General features: G+C 48.7%; 2 protein-coding genes, 1 long non-coding RNA gene and 1 other non-coding gene across 5 annotated transcripts in view; 1 reads left to right on the top strand and 3 right to left on the bottom strand.

The window, feature by feature from the left end:
- LOC113423574 (unconventional myosin-Ig-like) overlaps positions 1-511 on the bottom strand; it is a 56,559-nt gene extending 56,048 nt beyond the window's left edge. Inside the window, 1 exon segment of the mRNA XM_087946000.1 lies at positions 340-511. Coding sequence (XP_087802126.1) covers positions 340-434 — 95 coding nt within the window. The 5' untranslated portion in view covers positions 435-511.
- A 3,842-nt stretch (positions 512-4,353) lies between these two features.
- On the bottom strand, positions 4,354-10,695 carry LOC113423577 (uncharacterized). 2 transcript variants are annotated; one of them, XR_015745735.1, is made up of 5 exons: positions 10,546-10,695; positions 7,423-7,643; positions 6,406-6,506; positions 5,873-6,034; positions 4,354-4,845 (listed from the first exon to the last, which is right to left on the bottom strand). It is a non-coding gene; the product is annotated as an uncharacterized LOC113423577 (long non-coding RNA). The 2 variants fall into 2 exon arrangements; XR_015745734.1 differs by lacking the exon at positions 4,354-4,845 and having other exon boundaries at positions 5,837-6,034; positions 10,546-10,683.
- On the bottom strand, positions 6,936-7,072 carry LOC113423582 (small nucleolar RNA SNORA9). The gene has a single exon (XR_003372403.1). It is a non-coding gene; the product is annotated as a small nucleolar RNA SNORA9 (small nucleolar RNA).
- A 1,017-nt stretch (positions 10,696-11,712) lies between the features above and the next one.
- Positions 11,713-16,581, top strand: LOC113423569 (cerebral cavernous malformations protein 2 homolog). Its single transcript, XM_087945762.1, has 2 exons — positions 11,713-12,029; positions 16,372-16,581. Exons 1-2 carry the CDS (start codon positions 12,000-12,002, stop codon positions 16,564-16,566), a joined length of 225 nt encoding a protein of 74 aa, XP_087801888.1. The 5' UTR covers positions 11,713-11,999; the 3' UTR covers positions 16,567-16,581.
- Positions 16,582-17,695: the final 1,114 nt, after the last annotated feature.

Raw genomic sequence — 17,695 nt, 5'->3', positions numbered from 1 at the left:
GACTAGAACTCATCGCCGCCAGTTTCTTAGCCACCAGACCAAACTGGCTTCCAGTTTCATTCTTGAACCTCGGGGTTGCCCAGGAGTTTCAGTTTGACGGAAGGGTGGACTTCCCCTCTTCTGTGGACCGCACCTCTTCAGCCTAAAGACTCTGCCAGCCTCCAGGTTGTGAAGAACAAGATGGTGGACCTCCGTTCAGGAGCCATCAAATGACCAAGATCTCCATCAAGGCTATGGAAGTCCAGAAACATCTACTTGGATGTTTTGAGTCCCTCAAATGATCTTGACTTCTTCTCGGAAATAAGACCCATCCTTTCCTTTCCCCCTTCCAAACCTTACCTCAGTTTCAGGTTCTCCAGGAAGTCCTCCATGGTCACCTCGTCCAAGAGGACAAAGTCCGCTTTCCCAAATTCGAGGCTCTCTTGCTCTGCCATGTTCCTGGAGAAGTGTGTCTGCTTACCGGGACTGACAACCGTCCTTGCTCGTCAGTGTGGAAAGAAGGGTGAGTCAAGCTGGGTGATTTCCGTTGAGTGGAGGAAGGTGGAGCTTGTGGTTAAGCACAGCTAAGTGCTTTGTGGCAGGTCCACTTCCTCGATCGTTGTTTCTCATTGGGTGGACCTTATAGGATGGATGGATTCTCCTGGAGGTGGTCCCGGAGTCTATCATGGAAAAGCAAAACCCTAACACTGGAAAACTTCATTAGGAGACAACCAGAGAAGATATCTGATGTCCTCCAGAGAATACATCTTATAGGATGGATGGATTCTCCTGGAGAAGAAGGACTCCCAAAGTCCTCCATGGGAAACTTAAACCCTAAACCCTGGAGAACTTCATAGGAGACCATCAAAGAAGGCATCTCATGTCCTGCAAAGAATGCACCTCATAGGATGGATGGATAGACCCGTCTGGAGAAGAAGTCTCAAAGTCTCCACAGACAACCTAAACTCTGGAGAACTTTGAGAACTTGACAGGAGACCACCAGAGAATGTCCTCCAGAGAATGGATCTTATAGGATCTAATGTCCTCAACAGAATAGATCTTATAGGATGGATGGATCTTTCTGGACAAGACGGTCCCAAAGTCCTCCACAGAGAACCTAAACCTAAACCCTGGAGAAGTTGGAGAACTTCAGAGAAGGCATCTCATGTCCTCCAGAGACAGCGAAGCTATGAAGAGGTCCAGGAATGGGACTTCCGTGGCTCAGTCACTTCTGACTTGCTCCAGACCTCAACTATGGCCTGTTTCCACCCATTGTAAATTTGGAAGTTGGGATGAAAAGATTTTTCCTTGAACGATGGACGTCAAGTCCGAAACATGGAAAGTCCCAGTCAACTCATAAAGCGTTCCTAGCCTGCTCTTGAGTTGCCATAGGCAGGGTGGGGGAGGTGGTGGTGGTGAACTGATGGAAGAAGCACATTCCACGCATACCTTTCTCCAGATTGTATCCCAGATTACTAGAGCCAGCTGGAGAGGTGTGCTTTCTACTACGGCAGGGGTGTCCAACCTTTCACCTTCCCTGGGCCACATTAGAAGATGAACATTTGGTTTGGGCCGCACATAATTAAATAAAATAATAAATTAAATTAAATTAATAAATTAAATTAAATTAATTAAATTAAAATAATAATAAAATAAATATTAATTAAAAATTATTTATTTTTTGTTTTATAATTTTCTGGCCAAATTTTGCGGGGTGGGGGGAAGAAAGCTCGCCCGCCTCACGCCTACCTCTCCTCCTGCAAATGCAGCAGCAGTGGCAGCGGTGGCGGGGCAGAAGCAGCAGCGGTGGCGGCAGCAGCAGGAGGTGGCAGGGCGGGACTTTTGGGCTGCGGCTGCCCGCCTTTTCTGTTGCTCGCCTCGCCCCGCCTCACGCCTGCCTCTCCTCCTCCTCCTCGCTGGATCTTTCATGAAGGTTGGGGTGGGCGTTGGGCCGCATTACGAGGCAACCTGGGCCGCATGCGGCCCGTGGGCCGCGGGTTGGACAAGCCTGTACTACAGCCAGGGAGAGTGCTTCGACATGTTGCTCCTAATAAATAATTGCATTTCTTTCTAAACTTGGCTCGAGGCTCATGAATTAATTAGGGCGTCCATCGGAACCCAGACACCCATCTGAAATGTCTCCTTGGTTTCCTCTTCATCGTGGCTTCAAGATGGAGGAACTTAGTCAGGTGGGACAGGAAGCTCAACGCCATGAGACGGAACCCACAACCAGGTTTCCCGCACTGAAGTAGGAGGGTGCAGCATCCTACCACAACCCAACAGGAACAGACTCCATCGCTTCCTCGATTTCTCCATTGTTGGCAGGTCTTAGAGACCACATCCAGCCCATCTTTCCCTCACAACCACTTCCACACAAACACACAACCCACCCACCCCCGAGTTTGGCATTTGTGTAATCCTGGGATGTCATTGCTTTGTCAAACAGAAAGCAGCATCTCCACTTCCTCCTCCTTTCTGCACTCCTTCCCATAGGATCATTGATGCTGTTCCCTAGTTGGGTCATGAGACGTCTGCAAGGAAACCACCCAGCTCAGAGAGCACCAAGGACATGACAGAAATCTTCTCCTTTCTGCAGTCCACATTCCCTTCCAGCACTGATGTTCCCTACTTGGGTCACAAGACGTCTGCAAAAAAAAAAAAAACCCTGTCAGGTTTCTGGCAGTTACCCTAATGAAATCATGAATCTTGAGCCAAACTTCAAAAGGGTTTATTGGGAGTTTACATGTCTGGCAGTGCCTGGGTATAGCCAACTCTGAGACATAATTCATTGTCACCCTTGACCCTGGTTTTCCCCACCTCATGGGTATATCATAATTCATATTCTCCAATGGGACAAGTCCATAGCCCAGAGTCATCAATCATATTGCTCCAATTAGAATTTTGCTGGCAGAATCTTCAGTCACCTAGTTACTATCTCTGAAAAACTATTCATGGAATGCACTTTCGGTTTCCAAGCTGCCACACTGCTCTTTCAAACACTCTCCCCCCCCCCCTTCCTTTCTGTTGGCAGCTCTAAAAAGACCATTGAAACAATTCAGTTGACAGCCCCCTCCCAGCTCAGAGAAGCCCCCCCAGTTCTACCCTGAGCTATAAATCTTGTCTTTGGTGGGCATCCCGTTTATTTCCAGACCTCCAATTCTGAGCCTGGGCCTCAAAGACAAGCCCTGCCCTTCTTCCTCCGTGTTTTGCCACAACTTGTGAGGTTTGGCTTTTGCGGTGGGGGCAACGTCATTTCCTTTCTCAGGCTCGGGAGGGGAGCTAACCGGCAGCTGGAGCACATGGGTTACGGAGGCTTTGAAGGTGGAGCCTTGGCAGACTGAACCGCCCCCCCGATGCACAACTGGAGAGCAACTGGAAATAACCGACCCCCAACACACACAAAGAAATTAATTTCTAAATTAAACAAATCCTTCTGGAGGTGGTTACTGGACGGATAACCAAGATGTTCCAAACACTTGGGGGTGGAGATGACCTCCAAGATCCCTTCCAATCCCGTTATCCCATGGTTCTGTAAGGGCCTCCTGCAGGGGGTTGGACTATATGACCTCCAAGGTCCCTTGCATTATTCTATGAATCTGTAAGGGTCTCCTTTTGGAGTGGGTGGGTTGGACTAGATGGCCTCCAAGGTCCCGTGCACCTCTGCTAGTATGATTCTGCAAGGGCCTCTTGCTTGAGCAGGGGGTTGGACTAGATGACCTCTACGTCTTTCTTCCAGTTCCGTTATAGCTTCCATTGTTAAGCGGAGGACAACTTCTATTTACAATCCAGATTGAAATGATGGGATGTCGGATTTGGCACAATCAATGAATCATTGTTAAGTCGAGGATTATCTCTAAACAAGTTACAAGGGTGCTCAAAAAGTGAGTTGAGCGTTTTTTCACTCTTACGACTGTTGCAGCATCCACAAATTCAGAGACTTGGCCAACGACTCCAATTTATGATGGTCACTGCGATCCCCTTTTGTGACCGGCTCAACGGGCAGGAAGCTGGATTCACTTAGCCACCAGGTGGCTCGCTGAACAGCAGTGGTTCACTTAATGGGAAGGTCGCAAAATGGATCAAAACTCAAATCAGACCCGCAGCTGCGGAAATTTTGGATCTACGGTGTGGTCGTAAAACTGAGGACTAGCTGGTTCTTTCTTTTTGCCGATCCTGGGAAGGGAAGGAAGGCAGTGCGGGCTCAGGCGGGGAATCATTTATTCTTCAGAAAATGGTCCCTGCCAGAAACGGTCCAGGGCCTCCAGCTTGAGCAGGGGTTGGACTAAATGACCTCCCAGGTCCCTTGCATTATTCTATCAGGGTCTCCTGTTTCTTTTTTGGAGGGGAGTTGGACTAGATGACCTCCATCTCTGCTAGTGTGTGATTCTGTAAGGGTCTCCTGCTTGAGTGCGGGATGGACTGGATAACCTCTCAGATCCCTTCCCAACTGTGTTATACTTTAAAGGTTCTCCTGGTCGAGCAGGGGGTTGGACTAGATGACCTCTGAGGCCCCCCTTCCAGCTTTATTCTGTCATCCTGTTTGGTGGGGGAGAAAGGGAGAGGCACCCAATGACTTACATCTCCTTCCAGAAGCCCCCACTTGAAGGAGCAGCAAAACCCATCCTGCCCCCCCCCCCTCCAAGGGGCCGGAAGGGAAGCATGGTCTTCATCATCCTTTTTTTTTCTCCCAAGAAACCTTCCGTTGTCGGATGACCGCAAACTTCCTCCCTCTCGACGGCCTCCTGCAAGTGACTCAGAACGGAGGCCAGTGGGCGGGACGGCCACCGACTTGCTTCCTCTTCGGGCGAGAGGCACGGGGTGTGGATGATGGGCACTAAGGGCCCCCAGCCCAACAGGCCGAGAGACCTAGGGGACGAGAGCGAGGAACTGTATAAATCCACATTTATTCACATCTGTTTTTACTCTGCCTTTACTATGTGGAGCTCTGCCTTTATTATGCACTTTACTCAAGATGATGAAGGTGTGTAGTAAGCCTTTGCCCTTTTCCCCCACAACAATCCTGCCAGGTAGGCTGGGCTCTGGCCTAAAGCCCCCACCCCAAAGGCTGGCTTTCCTGCCTAAGGAGGGACTGGAACTCGTCTCCCGGTTTCTACGCCAACATTTCACCCCCTGCACCGATTCTGGTTTCCAATCCTAATGACCCTTTGTCACTTCCCACCCCCATCACACACCAAATTATTCAAGGACAATTTAACACAAATATGATTAATTATATATTATATATATTTGTACCTGTGTGTGTGTGCGTGCGCGTGCATATATATATATATAAATATCTCTTTTAAAACTATCTACCAGGCGAGATTTCCCCCTACCCCTTCCATATTATTATTTTGGGTCCAGAAAGTTTCACTTCTGCCGTGAAACACGGTCAAACATCTGTGCAACCGGAAGGAAGCGACGTTTTTGTACGTGTTTTAAGCGTTTATCATGTTCCTGTTTCCAAGCAAAAAAATAAAATTAGATAAGGTGGACTTGAGCCCAAGAAAGGCACGTCTGGTTGAAGTCCTCCCCTCTTACAGCATGCCGGCTGGGGGATTCTGGGAGTTGGAGTCCACCCACCTGCCGTCCGACAGGAGCAAAATGTTTTACCTGTGATCACGGGTGACATACAGAGCCAAACCGTGAATGCTGGCTTGTCCAACCTAACCATCCTCAAGTGACAAACGCAACTTCAGAGAAAGCCAACTCCCAACGACGCTGAGCGAGTGGCCCTTACAACCAAGATCGCCGCCGTGTTCGCCCCCGGTGACTGTATGCTCCACGCACAACCACTGACTTGCTTCCCCCGGCCTGTTGTAAGGTCCAGCAGTCGCTGGACTGCAAATTGCGGATGCTCTACGGATGTTTATTGATGTAAATCGAGACCCACCTATATCCTATGCCTGCGTTATTTATGTAAATACAGCGTACAGGTATTTAGCCCATTTTGAAGGCTGCCTCCACACGTGAATAGAAAGTATGTTTAGAAAAACGAGCTGCCCGCGAGGAAAAACCAGACTGTTCTGACATTTTTTTGCCCCACGATGGTCGCCTGCAAAAAAAAAAAAGAGAGAGAGAAAAATCAAATCTGGTGACATGACGCCTCGACTTACGACCAGGGGTGGGATTGTTTTTTTTGCCCTCCCTGAAGGCCACGTACTTACCTGGGAGGGGTGGGATGGGCGGGGCCAGCCAAGGGTGAGATTTACCAGTTTGCCGGACTGGCCATAAAACCAGCAACCGGTTCGGTCAAACCAGGGTGAACCGGTAGCAGCTCACCCCCCACCCCCAACTTGCTTGCGAGCATAATTCCAGGCTCCAGGTAGGTTGTAAGTCAGGGACTACCCAATAAGGTCAATTTAAAATGTCGAGCAAAATTAGGGATCAATGTTTTCGAACCCCCCCAATCCCACTGGGCCTTACCCGAGGAAGGACTAGAAGGGCCAGGGATGATGGTAATTGGCATCCCCTACCTCACCTTCAACGGGACAAGCACCATGGTGAGGAGAGACGGTTAGATTCTCCTAGACGGGAGAAAGAGAACTCCAGTTATAAGGAAGAAATAACTCTGGGGTGAATGGCATTAGTCCTCGTTTAGTGACCATCATAAACACAAAACAGTGGCTGCAACGGCAATGCAAAACTGGGCTTGCGACCATTTTCCGCACAACCACTGCAGCAAGTGGCTCGTATTTACGACGGTCAGTTTCCCAGGGTAATCTGATCTAAACCCAGATCCTTGGCAACTGACTCATATTTACGACAGTCCCTGCGTCCTGGGAGGGCGGAGTGTCACCTGATTCCCTCCTGCAACCTTCAGTCAATGGCGAAGCCTAGCTCCTTACAACTGCAGGGATTCGCTTAGTGACTGCAGCAGGAACAGTCGCAAAAAAGGAGGGGAGGAATCATGTCTCGCTTAGCGACAGGAATTCAGTCGTAAGACGAGGACTATCTCTTGTCCGGGATTTCTATAACCTCTCCCTGAAAGAGGACAGGGGGAGGCCTCAAACCGTCCCGGGGTTGTTTTTGCAAACACAACAGGAATGATCAGGGTCATCGGCAAGACCCAGTCACGCTGGAAGGTTTGCATTGTTGCGACAGCTTCCAACGCGGATGCGAATCCTACTCCCCAGTTCAGCAACTCTTAGAAAAATCCAATTGTCCCAAACATTAAGGAAGACAACCCGAGAAAAAGGCAGAGAAAGACCCACAAATGCAAATTTTGTTCGCCAAGGGTTGTGGTTTGCAATGCACACCCTGCGGCAGCATAATTTTCGGCATTATTGTCAAGTTCGTTCTAAAAGCCCCCCCCCCCCCTTGGAAAAGAACCAGTTCAGGTAAAATTACAGCTACTCTTTGACTTTAACATTCATTTAGCGTCCGTTGGAAGTTAAAACGGCCCTGGAACCAAGCGACTTGTGAGGAGTTCCTCGCACTTACAACGGTCGTGTGGCGTCCCCGTAGTCCAAATTCGAGGGCTCAGCAAAACTGTTATGGCATCCCGCAATCCCCATTTACGACCTTCCCATAGACAGAGCCGGGTTCGCACGGATTCACTTAACATAATCTAGGTCAAAAATTAGGTGAGGCTCATTTAGCGACCGATGGGCTCGGCGACAGAAATTCGGGTACCAATGGTGTTTGGTGAAGCCAAGGGGTCCCTGTACACAAATGGGAAAAAGAACACAACATTACCACGCTATGCACTGTCTATGTATGTGCATAAACATATGTAAAATGTGCATGATAGATACCAATAGATACTACATATATATGTACATACACATATGTGTAATATCTATCAGTATGCCTAATATCTACCGGTAATATCTATCAGTAGGTGTATAAAAATATCCATATACCAGCTGGATACCTGTGCTTTGCTACGAAACAATGTGGTCAGGCTTAGTTTTTGGGGAAGAAAATAAGGAAAAGAAAATTCTGCCTCTGCCTATCAGCCTCCGCTGCTATTCATCTGGCTAGCATCCTGTCAGTGTGTGAGAGAGTTGAGAGCTGCTTGGAAACTGAAACTGTATTTGCTATGTGAGCGAGGAGACAGCAAGGAGCCTGGCCATGGTTTAGCTCAACTGTTCTGTACTAAAGCTGCTTGCTGCTCTGAAACTGAAACTCCTCTCCTCTGCTTGTGTTTTGCATTTGGAACAGATTTCTTTTCAGGTGGGGAGGGGGAGTAGAACTCCTTAGCATCAGCGCGTGTTAATTGCTGTAGAAGAAATACTAAGGAAATACTAATGATCCGAGGGTCCTTTTGAAAAATCCTTTCTTAGTGAACCCCTAGAAGCCAAGAGGAACATCCAGGACAAATTTCAAATTTGTAGGCTTGACGGTTCTGGAGATTTTAGGATGATGCGTGGGTGGTATTTCACTTTTGTATATATAGAAGATAAAATATACGAGGAGGAGAAAGATATATTTGTATCCATACGTATCTCTATATCAATAGATTAGATGCAAATATTAAATAAAATATATATAGAGATGATGAATATAGAGCAGATATAGATATGGATATAGATATGGATAATAAACACAGACGGATGGATTACATAAAATAGAAATTGATAGACGGATGAATCGATTATAGAAGAGATAGGTAAGATAGATATTGAGTGCAATATAGATTAGATATAAATATAGATAATATACCTTGTTTCTCCAACAATACGGCCTCCACCAATAGGAAGCCCCACCATGTTTTATTGGCATAAAACCAAATTAAGCCCCTCCCCCCAAATTAAGGCCGATATGGGGGGGGAGTGGGGGTGGTGGTGGCTTGCCTTTAGGAAGTACTTTTGTTGCATGCCCGGATATAGTGCTGCCTGCGTTGGTGGGGCACTTCATATCAGGAGACCTTCCGCCACCGTTCCTTTCCCTTCTCCCTTGCTGCCGTGGCGTTTGGCGCAGCCATGTGCGGCCAGTCAGGGCTCCTCCCTGCAACCGGAGCCCTGAGGAGACACTCGGCTTCAGGCGCTCCTGTCGCCGCCTTCCCTTTGCCTTCGAAGGTAAAGGGAATTCTTTTAAAAACGACGCCCTACTACAACAAAGCCTCCCCTGCCCGAGAGGGCAGCCCAACCCCACGTGGGGAGGCAAATCTCCCGGGGCCGCAGCGCAGGATCGACCCACCTCGGGAGAAGCGCCCAGCCGCCATCCCTGCCTGGCGCTGGGCAGAGCGCGAAGAACTTCGCCTGGGGCGCCCAGCACAGCTGACAGGCGGGCCCTCCTTCCCGGCAGCAGAGCTCTCACCAAGGCAGCGAGCGCCTCCGCGCCGGGCCTCCGCTCATCCCGCCAGGGCCACGCCGGAGCCGTGCGGGCTGGGCAGAGCTGGGAAAGCGACCCGCAGGTGTTTCCTGGCTCTGCCCAGCCCACACGGCTCCGGCGCGGCCCTGGTGGGATGAGTGGAGGTTTTTAAAATAATTCCCTTTACCTTCGAAGGCAAAGGGAAGGCGGCGACAGGAGCGCCTGAAGCCAAGTGTCTCCTCAGGGCTCCGGTTGCAGGGAGGAGCCCTGACTGGCCGCACGTAGCTGCGCCAAACGCCACGGCGTTGCTGTAACGCCGCGGCAGCAAGGGAGAAGGGAAAGCAACTGTGGCGGAAGGTCTCCCGAACATCCAAGCTGTCGCCGCCTGCCCACCCGAGGATGCGGGGTGGGGAGAAATTAAGTCACCCCCGAAAAGACGGCCTAGCCGGTTTTTCGGGGGTCAAAAAAAAATAAGGCCCTGTCTTATTTTGTGAGAAAAACGGTAGATGAATAAATGGATACATTAGATATAGATGATGGATGGATAAGATTAGATAATAGATAAGGTATTGGGTGCTATACATAGATATATAAATGGATAGATAATATAGATGAATGGATGGATAGATACATTAAAGATAGTTAATGGATGGAAAAAGAGGATGGATAGATTAGGTAAGCAATAGATAAGAGATATTGGGTGCAATAAATTAGATCAGATATGGATAGACAGATATAGATGAATAGATAATATATGGATTAGGTAAATTGATAGATTAGATATGGATATAGACGGATGATAGACTGATATAGATGGTTGGATAATTAGATGAGAGGTATGGATGGATAGATACTTACATGACAGATGTGGATGGATGGACTAGAGGAGGGGCCTTCGAGCTTGACAGCTTTAAGACTTGTGGACTTCAACCCCCAGAATTCCTTTTCCTCCAGTCATGTTAGCTCAGGAGTTCTGGGAGTTGAAGTCCACAAGCCTTAAAGCTGTCAAGTTCGAAGATCCGTGGATTAAGATAGACATGCACAACGATCTACTCGTTCCGCGAGTGGCTTCCAAACCTTCTGCCTATAAGCTTCCTTTTTAACCGAGACGGTGAAGTCACAAGTCCTCAGTGAGTTCTCTGTCTCTCTCTCTCTCTTCCAGGCCACGTGGCCACCCGCCTCGGTCTAGAGAAGCTCCAAGAAGCCCGAAGAGAAGTCCAAAGCCCGGGCAACGGCGCCACGTGGTCTGCTGCGGATTATGTAGTCCGGCGTCAAGAGTCCCTTCCCGCGATCCCGCCAGAAACTCACCCGCTTGGCCGCACCGAGGCCGGCAGCCTCCAACGCTCTTCTCCGCTTCGGATGGAGGCGGATCCACGATTGCAGGCCTTCCGCCTGGCTCCTCTCGCCATGTCTTCTTCCCTCGGCGAGACCTTCCCTCGCTCCGCCCCTTCTGCGCCCGTGACCGTCTCGCGCTCAATGGGCTTCCAGCTTTTCCTCCCGCGCTCGAATTAGAACCAGTCCCGTCTATTGACCAATCCCGACTCGAAGGGGCGAGGCCAAGAGGGGGCAGCGTAACACGCCCCGCCCCCAAGGTGCCTATAGTGTGTTTTTTTTTCCTCTCGCCTTTAGGCGCATGACTTAGGCGTCCAACCAAATCAACGATTGGAGAGGGCGGGTTCAAGAGAACCTTACCATTTCCGGGTTTCCTTGACGCCCTCAATGAGCATGTAGTTCCCCCCGCCTTGGAGGATTGAACCAGGCGTCCAACCTGTCACGATCGGGATTCGGCCTCCAAGTGATGGGACCAAGAAGGGGGGGTAGGACGGACTTATTACTTCCGGTCTGAAGTTGCACTTCATAGAGAACAGACAAGATAATAATAAAATAATAACCGCAAACAACGACAAAACAATAGTAACAATAACAGTAGCAACACAACAATACTTTTAGCAAGGTCATTTTCCTTATTATATTATTTGCTATTATTTGCTATAACTCTAAATATTAATGTCCTCTGAGGAGCTACTATAGATTTAATTCCTGTTGTTGAATAAAGAGGTCTATGCCACCGGACGTTTTCTATAATTTCATAGATCTACATCGTCGGTTGAATGTTATGCTACCAGGAATCTTTCTATTAAATTCATAGATCTATGTATCGGATAAATATTTATAGTCTTGGAACCTTTCTATAATTTCATAGCTCTATGTGTTCGGATGCATCATGTTAGCTCAGAAATTCTGGGAGTTGAAATCCACAAGTCTTAAACTTGCCAAGTTTGAAGATCCTTGAATACTATTCTCCTTTAATAATGTTTATACTATTCCGGAACCTTTCTATTATTTCATAGATCCATATCTTTGGAATATATTTCTATACTACACCGGAACATTTCTCTTATTTTCATCGATCTATCTTCGCCTGTTCGTGAATAAGTCTTCCGTTCATGCTCCTCGGGGCGTCCGACCAAGCCGGTTCCGCTTTCCTCTCATCTCCTCCGGGGAGGACTGACGTCAGTCCTCCCCGGAGCCGAACGTGAAGGAGAGGGAAGGGAAGGAATGGGGCGCGCGCGGAGCACGCCGGGAAACGCCGCCGACGCCCAAGATGGCGGTAGGATTGAAAAGTTGGAGCCGGAGCGGCGGCGGCGCTTTTTCGCTCTCGGCTTGAAGCCTCTGGGGATCCCCCCGAAGGCGGCGATGGCGGGGCAGTGAAGGCCGAGGGGAGCCCGGCGGGGAAGATGCCTCCGGGCCCCACCTGAGACATGGAGGAGGAAGGAAAGAGGGGCAAAAAGGTGAGAGGGGCGTGGCTTCTGGGCGAAGGGGAGGGGCTTGTTCATGGGGAGGGGCTTGTTTGTCGGGAGTGGAGGGGAAGAACCCCCCTGAAGGCGGTGTCTTCGGACTACAGAGCCCATCTTTCAAAAGGGCGATCCACTAGACTAGAATTACTTTGGACTACAGAGCCCATCCTCCCAAATTGTGATCCCCTCGCTAGAGAGTCTATCCTCAAAGACTTCGGACTACAGAGCCCATCTTCCAAAAGAGCGATCCACGAGACTAGAATGGCTTTGGACTACGGAACCCATCCTCCCAAATGGTGATCCGCTAGGTAGAGAGTCTATCCACAACGACTTCGGACAACAGAGCCCATCCGCCCAAACTGTGATTGAGTCAATCCTCACTGGCTTTGGACTACAGAGCCCATCCAAATGGTGATCCACTAGAGAGTTCTCTTTCTTTCTCACTCCCTCACTCTCTCCTTCTGTTTCTCTATTTCTCTCTCCCCCTTGTTGTCTCATTCTCATTCTTTCTTTTTGTCTCTTTCCCTCTGTTTCTCTCCCTCATTCTTCCATTCTCTCTCCCTGTTTCTCTCATTCTGTTTCTTTGACTTTCTCTCTCTCTCTCTCTTTCTCCTTCTTTCTTCCTCTTCCTCTTCTTCTTTCTTATGCTGTCTCACTCTCTTCTCTGTCTCTCTCATTCTCATTCTGCCCCCCCTCTCTTTTGCTGGCCTCCGGGTAGGGTTTATTTCGGGAGGGGGCTCTGCTTTGTGCCGCAGGGGCTTGGCTCCCACTTCTGTGGCCAATCGAGACCATCGTTAAGTGAACCTTACCCTGTTTTACGACCTTTCCTCCCACACGGGTTTGGCAAATCCGTGCCACTGCTAAAGTTAGTCAGACAGTAAGTGAATCAAGCTCTTCGCCCGTCGACTTTGCCCTTCAGAAGGTCACAAAAAAAGAGATTGCGGGATGTTGCAACCGTTGTAACTTTGAGTCGGTTGCCGGGCATTGGACGTTGATTGACGGTGATGCTGGTACTGTCATTTTTGGGAAGCATCTGTTGTGGTTAGAAAGTCTAGAATATGTTTATTTCTATTATTTTGAGAAATAACTCAGAACTAGACCCATCTCAACCTCAGAAAATCTAAAATATTGTAGTGTCTTCTTTCAAAAACTAGAAAAGAAAGAGAGAGAGAGAGAGAGATGGATGGATCAATAGATATAGATTAGAGCTAGATAGATAGAGATGGATAGATAGAGATGCATGGATTAGTGATAGATTAAATAGATGTAGTTTAGAGAGATAGATCGATATATATTAGAGATAGATATATATAGAGAGATAAGTATAGATTAGAGATGGCTAGATGGCTAGATTAGAGATAGATTAGATAGATGATAGATAGATCTAGATTAGAGAGACATAGGTAGGTGTAGATTTTATAGATGGCTGGATAGATGAATATGGATAGATATGGATATATAGATTAGGGATAGAAACGATAGATGAATGGATAGATATAGACAGACAGATAGCTTCTTCAAGCTTCCTGTCAAGTCTATTGTGGTGGACCCACAAATAAAGCAACACATTTGCCTTTCCTAGGACATTTTGACGCTCAGCTTATTCGAAATGAAAATTTGCAAAGGAAATGGCATTTTTAAAAATATATGTATGACAGTCATCGGGGAGGAATTGCGCAAAACTTCAAATTTTGCCCCCAAAATATTCACTAAAATAAAAAGTTCACACCCACCCCTAAAATTCCCCCAAATTCAAATTTACTCCCCACAAATTTTCCCAAAATACAAAATTCACCACCAAGACAAATTCACCAAAATTCAACATTCACCCCTCCCCACACACACACACACACACACACACACACACACACAAATGTTTCTCAACATAAATCAGATTTACAGATTCGGACAGGATATCTTGTAGGTCATCTGATCCCAGAAACTTCTCCGGATAGAATTTGTCTTTCAATTTGGCCTCGATTTTCAAATGAGCCCCTGGGACACTTCCCGACTGCCAAGCCCTCATTCATTTTTTTTATTTTTGCATTTTCATTTTTAGGTCAGGTGTCCCTTGCGGCATTGAAGTTGTCCTTTGCGATGTTGGGGGTTGTGTAGGTTTTTTTTGTGTTGGCCTGTGGATCACAAATACCTGGATTTTCAACAAAGAAAACAGAATATATATAATTTCCAACGTTTTAGCTCACCGCCCTTTCTGTTCCAGGGAATCCTTGAATTAATGACCGCAATGGAGCCTGACATTTCTGTGGCTAAAGGAGGCACCGTTTTGATAACTTCCTCCTCTTCTCCTCTGTCTTCTCCTTCTCCCTCTTTGTCTATTTCCTTCCCCTCCTCCTCCTCCTCTTCCTCCTCCTCCTCTCCATAAACCCCACTTCCTTCTAGCACTGATGCCGTTCCTCAGTTGGGTCATGAAACATCTGCAAGGAAACCACCAAGAGAGCACCAAGGATCCCCCTCCCAGTCCTTCCTCCTCCTCCTCTTCTTTCTTTCTCTCCTTTTTTCTTTTCTTCTGTTTCCTTCTTTCTTTCCTTTCTTTCCTTTCTTCTTTTCCCCTCTCTCCCCTTCTCCTTCTCTCCCTCTCCTCTCCTCCTCCCTGCAAACTCCTTCCCTTCTAGCATTGATGATGTTCCCCAGTTGGGTCATGAGACGTTTGCAAGAAAACCACAGCTCAGAGAGCACCAAGGACCCCACAGTCCGTCCTTCCTCCTCCTCTCTTTGAACCCCCTGCGAATGCAACCTCTGTCTGTGGAAGTGTTGAACGTCATTCGAAGTTTCCATTCTCCTTGAGCAAGTCCGCCTGCTCTCGGTGCCTCTTCAGGCCAGGAGATTATGTGGCCTTCAGGCGTTGTAAAGTGGGGCTGAGCCTCTTTCTCTCCCTCCAGCTATGGCCTGGAGAAATTTAAAATCTTTGCTTGAAAACCTTTCTCCGTTCTGCATGTCCGTTGGTCTCTGGACCGTAGACAATGTCTTTTTTAAAAAAAATTAAACGTGGGATGGACAGGCAGCCGTTCAGCTGACCTCTTCTTGTCTTTAAGCGAGGAATTCTTGCTTGTCTTTTTCTTGATGTGTCGAAGTTTCCAAATTTGGCTGCGCCTCTCCCAAAATAACAGGTAATCCTCATCTTACGATTGCAATGGAGCCCCCCACTTCAAATCCCAGAATCCGCCAGCCAGCATGCTTTAAGAGGGGAGAACTTCAACTCCCAGAATTCCCCAGCCAGCTCAAATGGCCTTCCCCCTGAGTTTGACTTTGCTTCTCCAAATGTTGCAAAAGAGGATCACTTGACTTTGAGACGCTGTGACCATCATAAATACGAGTCAGTTGCGGAGTGTCCCGTTACATTTTTAACCTTCCAACAAGTAAAATCAACAGGGAAATGCAGATTCGCTTCACAACCATGTCAGCTAATTTAACAACTGCAGGGATTCTCTTAAGAACCATGGCAAAAAAAAAAAAAAAGGTAGTAAAAAGCGCCCAAGCTCACTTAATGAATGTCTTACTTAGTGACTTCAATGTTGGGCTCAGTTGACTCGTAAGTTGAAGACTCACTGTGTTGTTGACCTTACCACACACCTCTGATTATTTCTCTTTCCCCGTTGGAAATTAAAACCATCTCATGGCTTGGCTGAAGTCTACACAATTCGTTCGATGTCTGCCCTCAGTGTGTTGGTGTGTGTTGTGTTGGATGGAGTGTTGTTGAAACAGTGGCATGCCTGCAAGTGTTGCATAAACACCTTCCTTCTGAAACAATTTTGAACACGTCGGGATTCTCGTTCTGTCACATTTAAATCCGTGGTCAGCCCCTATGATCTTGGTGAGACATTTGTCCTCTCCTTTGGACACCCGTACGATACATGCGTTTTGCAAAGGTTTGAGCCCCCCAACCCTCCCCAAAAAGGTGAGCTGATCACGCCTCTCCAGCTGCGGGTGTATTTTGGGATATATATATATATTTTTGCTTGTTGACAGCTGGTTGTTACGCTCACCAGCTTCATCCGTCGAAGGAAGTTGTGGTTTGTCTGCATCCGGCTCTCACGGTTGTCAGTCAGCCCTTGCTTTCGGCAAATGCGCAACTTTTATCTGGCTGTCGAAGGTACCTCTTGGGTGCGACAGCCGACGGCGGACTTTTCCAGGTAGTGCCACTATCTGGAGGATAATGATGGAAAGCGAGGTAAGGACTCGGGATTGTCCTGTCGTCTCGCACGAACATCTTCCTTGACCCGTCTTGCCCCCCAGTTCCGTTCGGAACCCCGCATTCTTGATTTCCTCAAACATCGGCAACCCCTCTTTCTCTCCCCCCACTTTCTTTATTCGGCAGCCTGGGATTGTCTCTCCCTTCAAGCGGGTCTTCCTGAAAGGGGAGAAGGGGCGGGATAAGAAAGCCCAGGAGAAAGTCACCGAACGGCGGGCGCTGCACACGGTCCCGTTGGCCTTACCAGATCGCTTTGAGCCGGACGTCCTGTTAAATGACTACATCGAGAAGGAAGTGAAGGTAAGGAAGCCCTCCCCTTGAACGAAGGACTTTGGAAGGGAGTTGCAGGGTGTGGAAGGAACCTTGGAGGTCTTCTAGTCTAACTCCCTGTTCAAGCAGGAGATCCTTCTCTCCTATTCCTTCTTGTCCTTTCTCCCCCTTCCTCTCTTCTCCTCCTCTTCCTCTTCGTCCCTTATCCCCTCTCCTTTTTCCTCTCGCCTCTCCTTCTCCTTTTTCCTCCTCCTTCTCCCTTCTCCCCTCCCTTCTCCCCTCCCCTTCTCCTCCTTTTCCCTTCTCCCTTCTCCTCCTCCTTCTCCTTTTTCCTTCTCCCTTCTCCCCCTTTCTCCTCCTCCTTCTCCCTTCCTCTTCTCCCTCCTTCTCCTCCTCCTCTCCCTCCCCCTCCTCCTCCTCCTCCTCCTTCTCCCTTCTCCTCCTCCCTCCTCCTCTCCTCCTCCTCCTCCTTTCTCCTCCTCTCCTCTTCTCCCTTCTCCCTCCTCCTCCTGTTCCTTTTCCTCCTCCCTTCTCCTCTCTCCCTTCTCCCTTCTCCTCCTCGTTCTCCTCTTCTCCTTTCCCTCCTTCTCCCCTCCCTCCTCCCTCCCTCCTTCTCCCCCTCTCCCTTCTCCCTTCTTCTCTCCTCTCCCCTCCTCCTCCTCCTCCTCCTCCTCCTCCCTCCCCCTCCTCCTCCTTTCTCCTCCTCCCTCCTTCTCCCTTCTCCCCCTCCTCCTCCTCCTTTCTCCTCCTTCTCCCTTCTCCTCTCCTCCTCCTCCTCCTTTCTCCTCCTCCTTCTCCCTTCTCCCCTCCTCCTTCTCCCCTCCTCCTCCTCCTTTCTCCTCCTCCTTCTCCCTTCTCCCCTCTCCTCCTCCTCCTCCTTTCTCCTCCTCCTTCTCCCTTCTCCCCCCCTCCTTCTCCCCTCCTCCTCCTCCTTTCTCCTCCTCCTTCTCCCTTCTCCCCTCTCCTCCTCCTCCTTTTCCTTTCTCCTCCTCCTCCCTTCTCCCTCTCCTCCCTCCTGTTCCTTTTCCTCCTCCTTCTCCTCCTCCTTCTCCCTTCTCCTTTTCCTTCTCCCTTCTCCTCCTTTTTCTTCCCTTTCCCTCTCCTCCTTCTCCCTTCTCCCCTCCTTCTTTTTCCTTCTCCCTTCTCCTCCTCCTTCTCCTCCTCCTCCTCCTTTCTCCTC

This window comes from Notechis scutatus, chromosome Z (genome assembly GCF_049901735.1).
Source record: "Notechis scutatus isolate UNSWTSFEM ecotype Mainland chromosome Z, rNotScu1.2, whole genome shotgun sequence".
NCBI lineage: Eukaryota > Metazoa > Chordata > Lepidosauria > Squamata > Elapidae > Notechis > Notechis scutatus.
The sequence above is the reverse complement of the archived record's forward strand: the minus strand, read 5'-3'. Positions and strand labels throughout refer to the sequence as shown.

Bases quoted from the DNA above. Each gene is read 5' to 3' on its own strand.
- LOC113423569 (XM_087945762.1), top strand. From the start codon at position 12,000: ATGGAGGAGGAAGGAAAGAGGGGCAAAAAG. The intron at 12,030-16,371 runs GTGAGAGGGGCG...TTTATTCGGCAG, and splicing joins AAGGAAAGAGGGGCAAAAAG to CCTGGGATTGTCTCTCCCTT.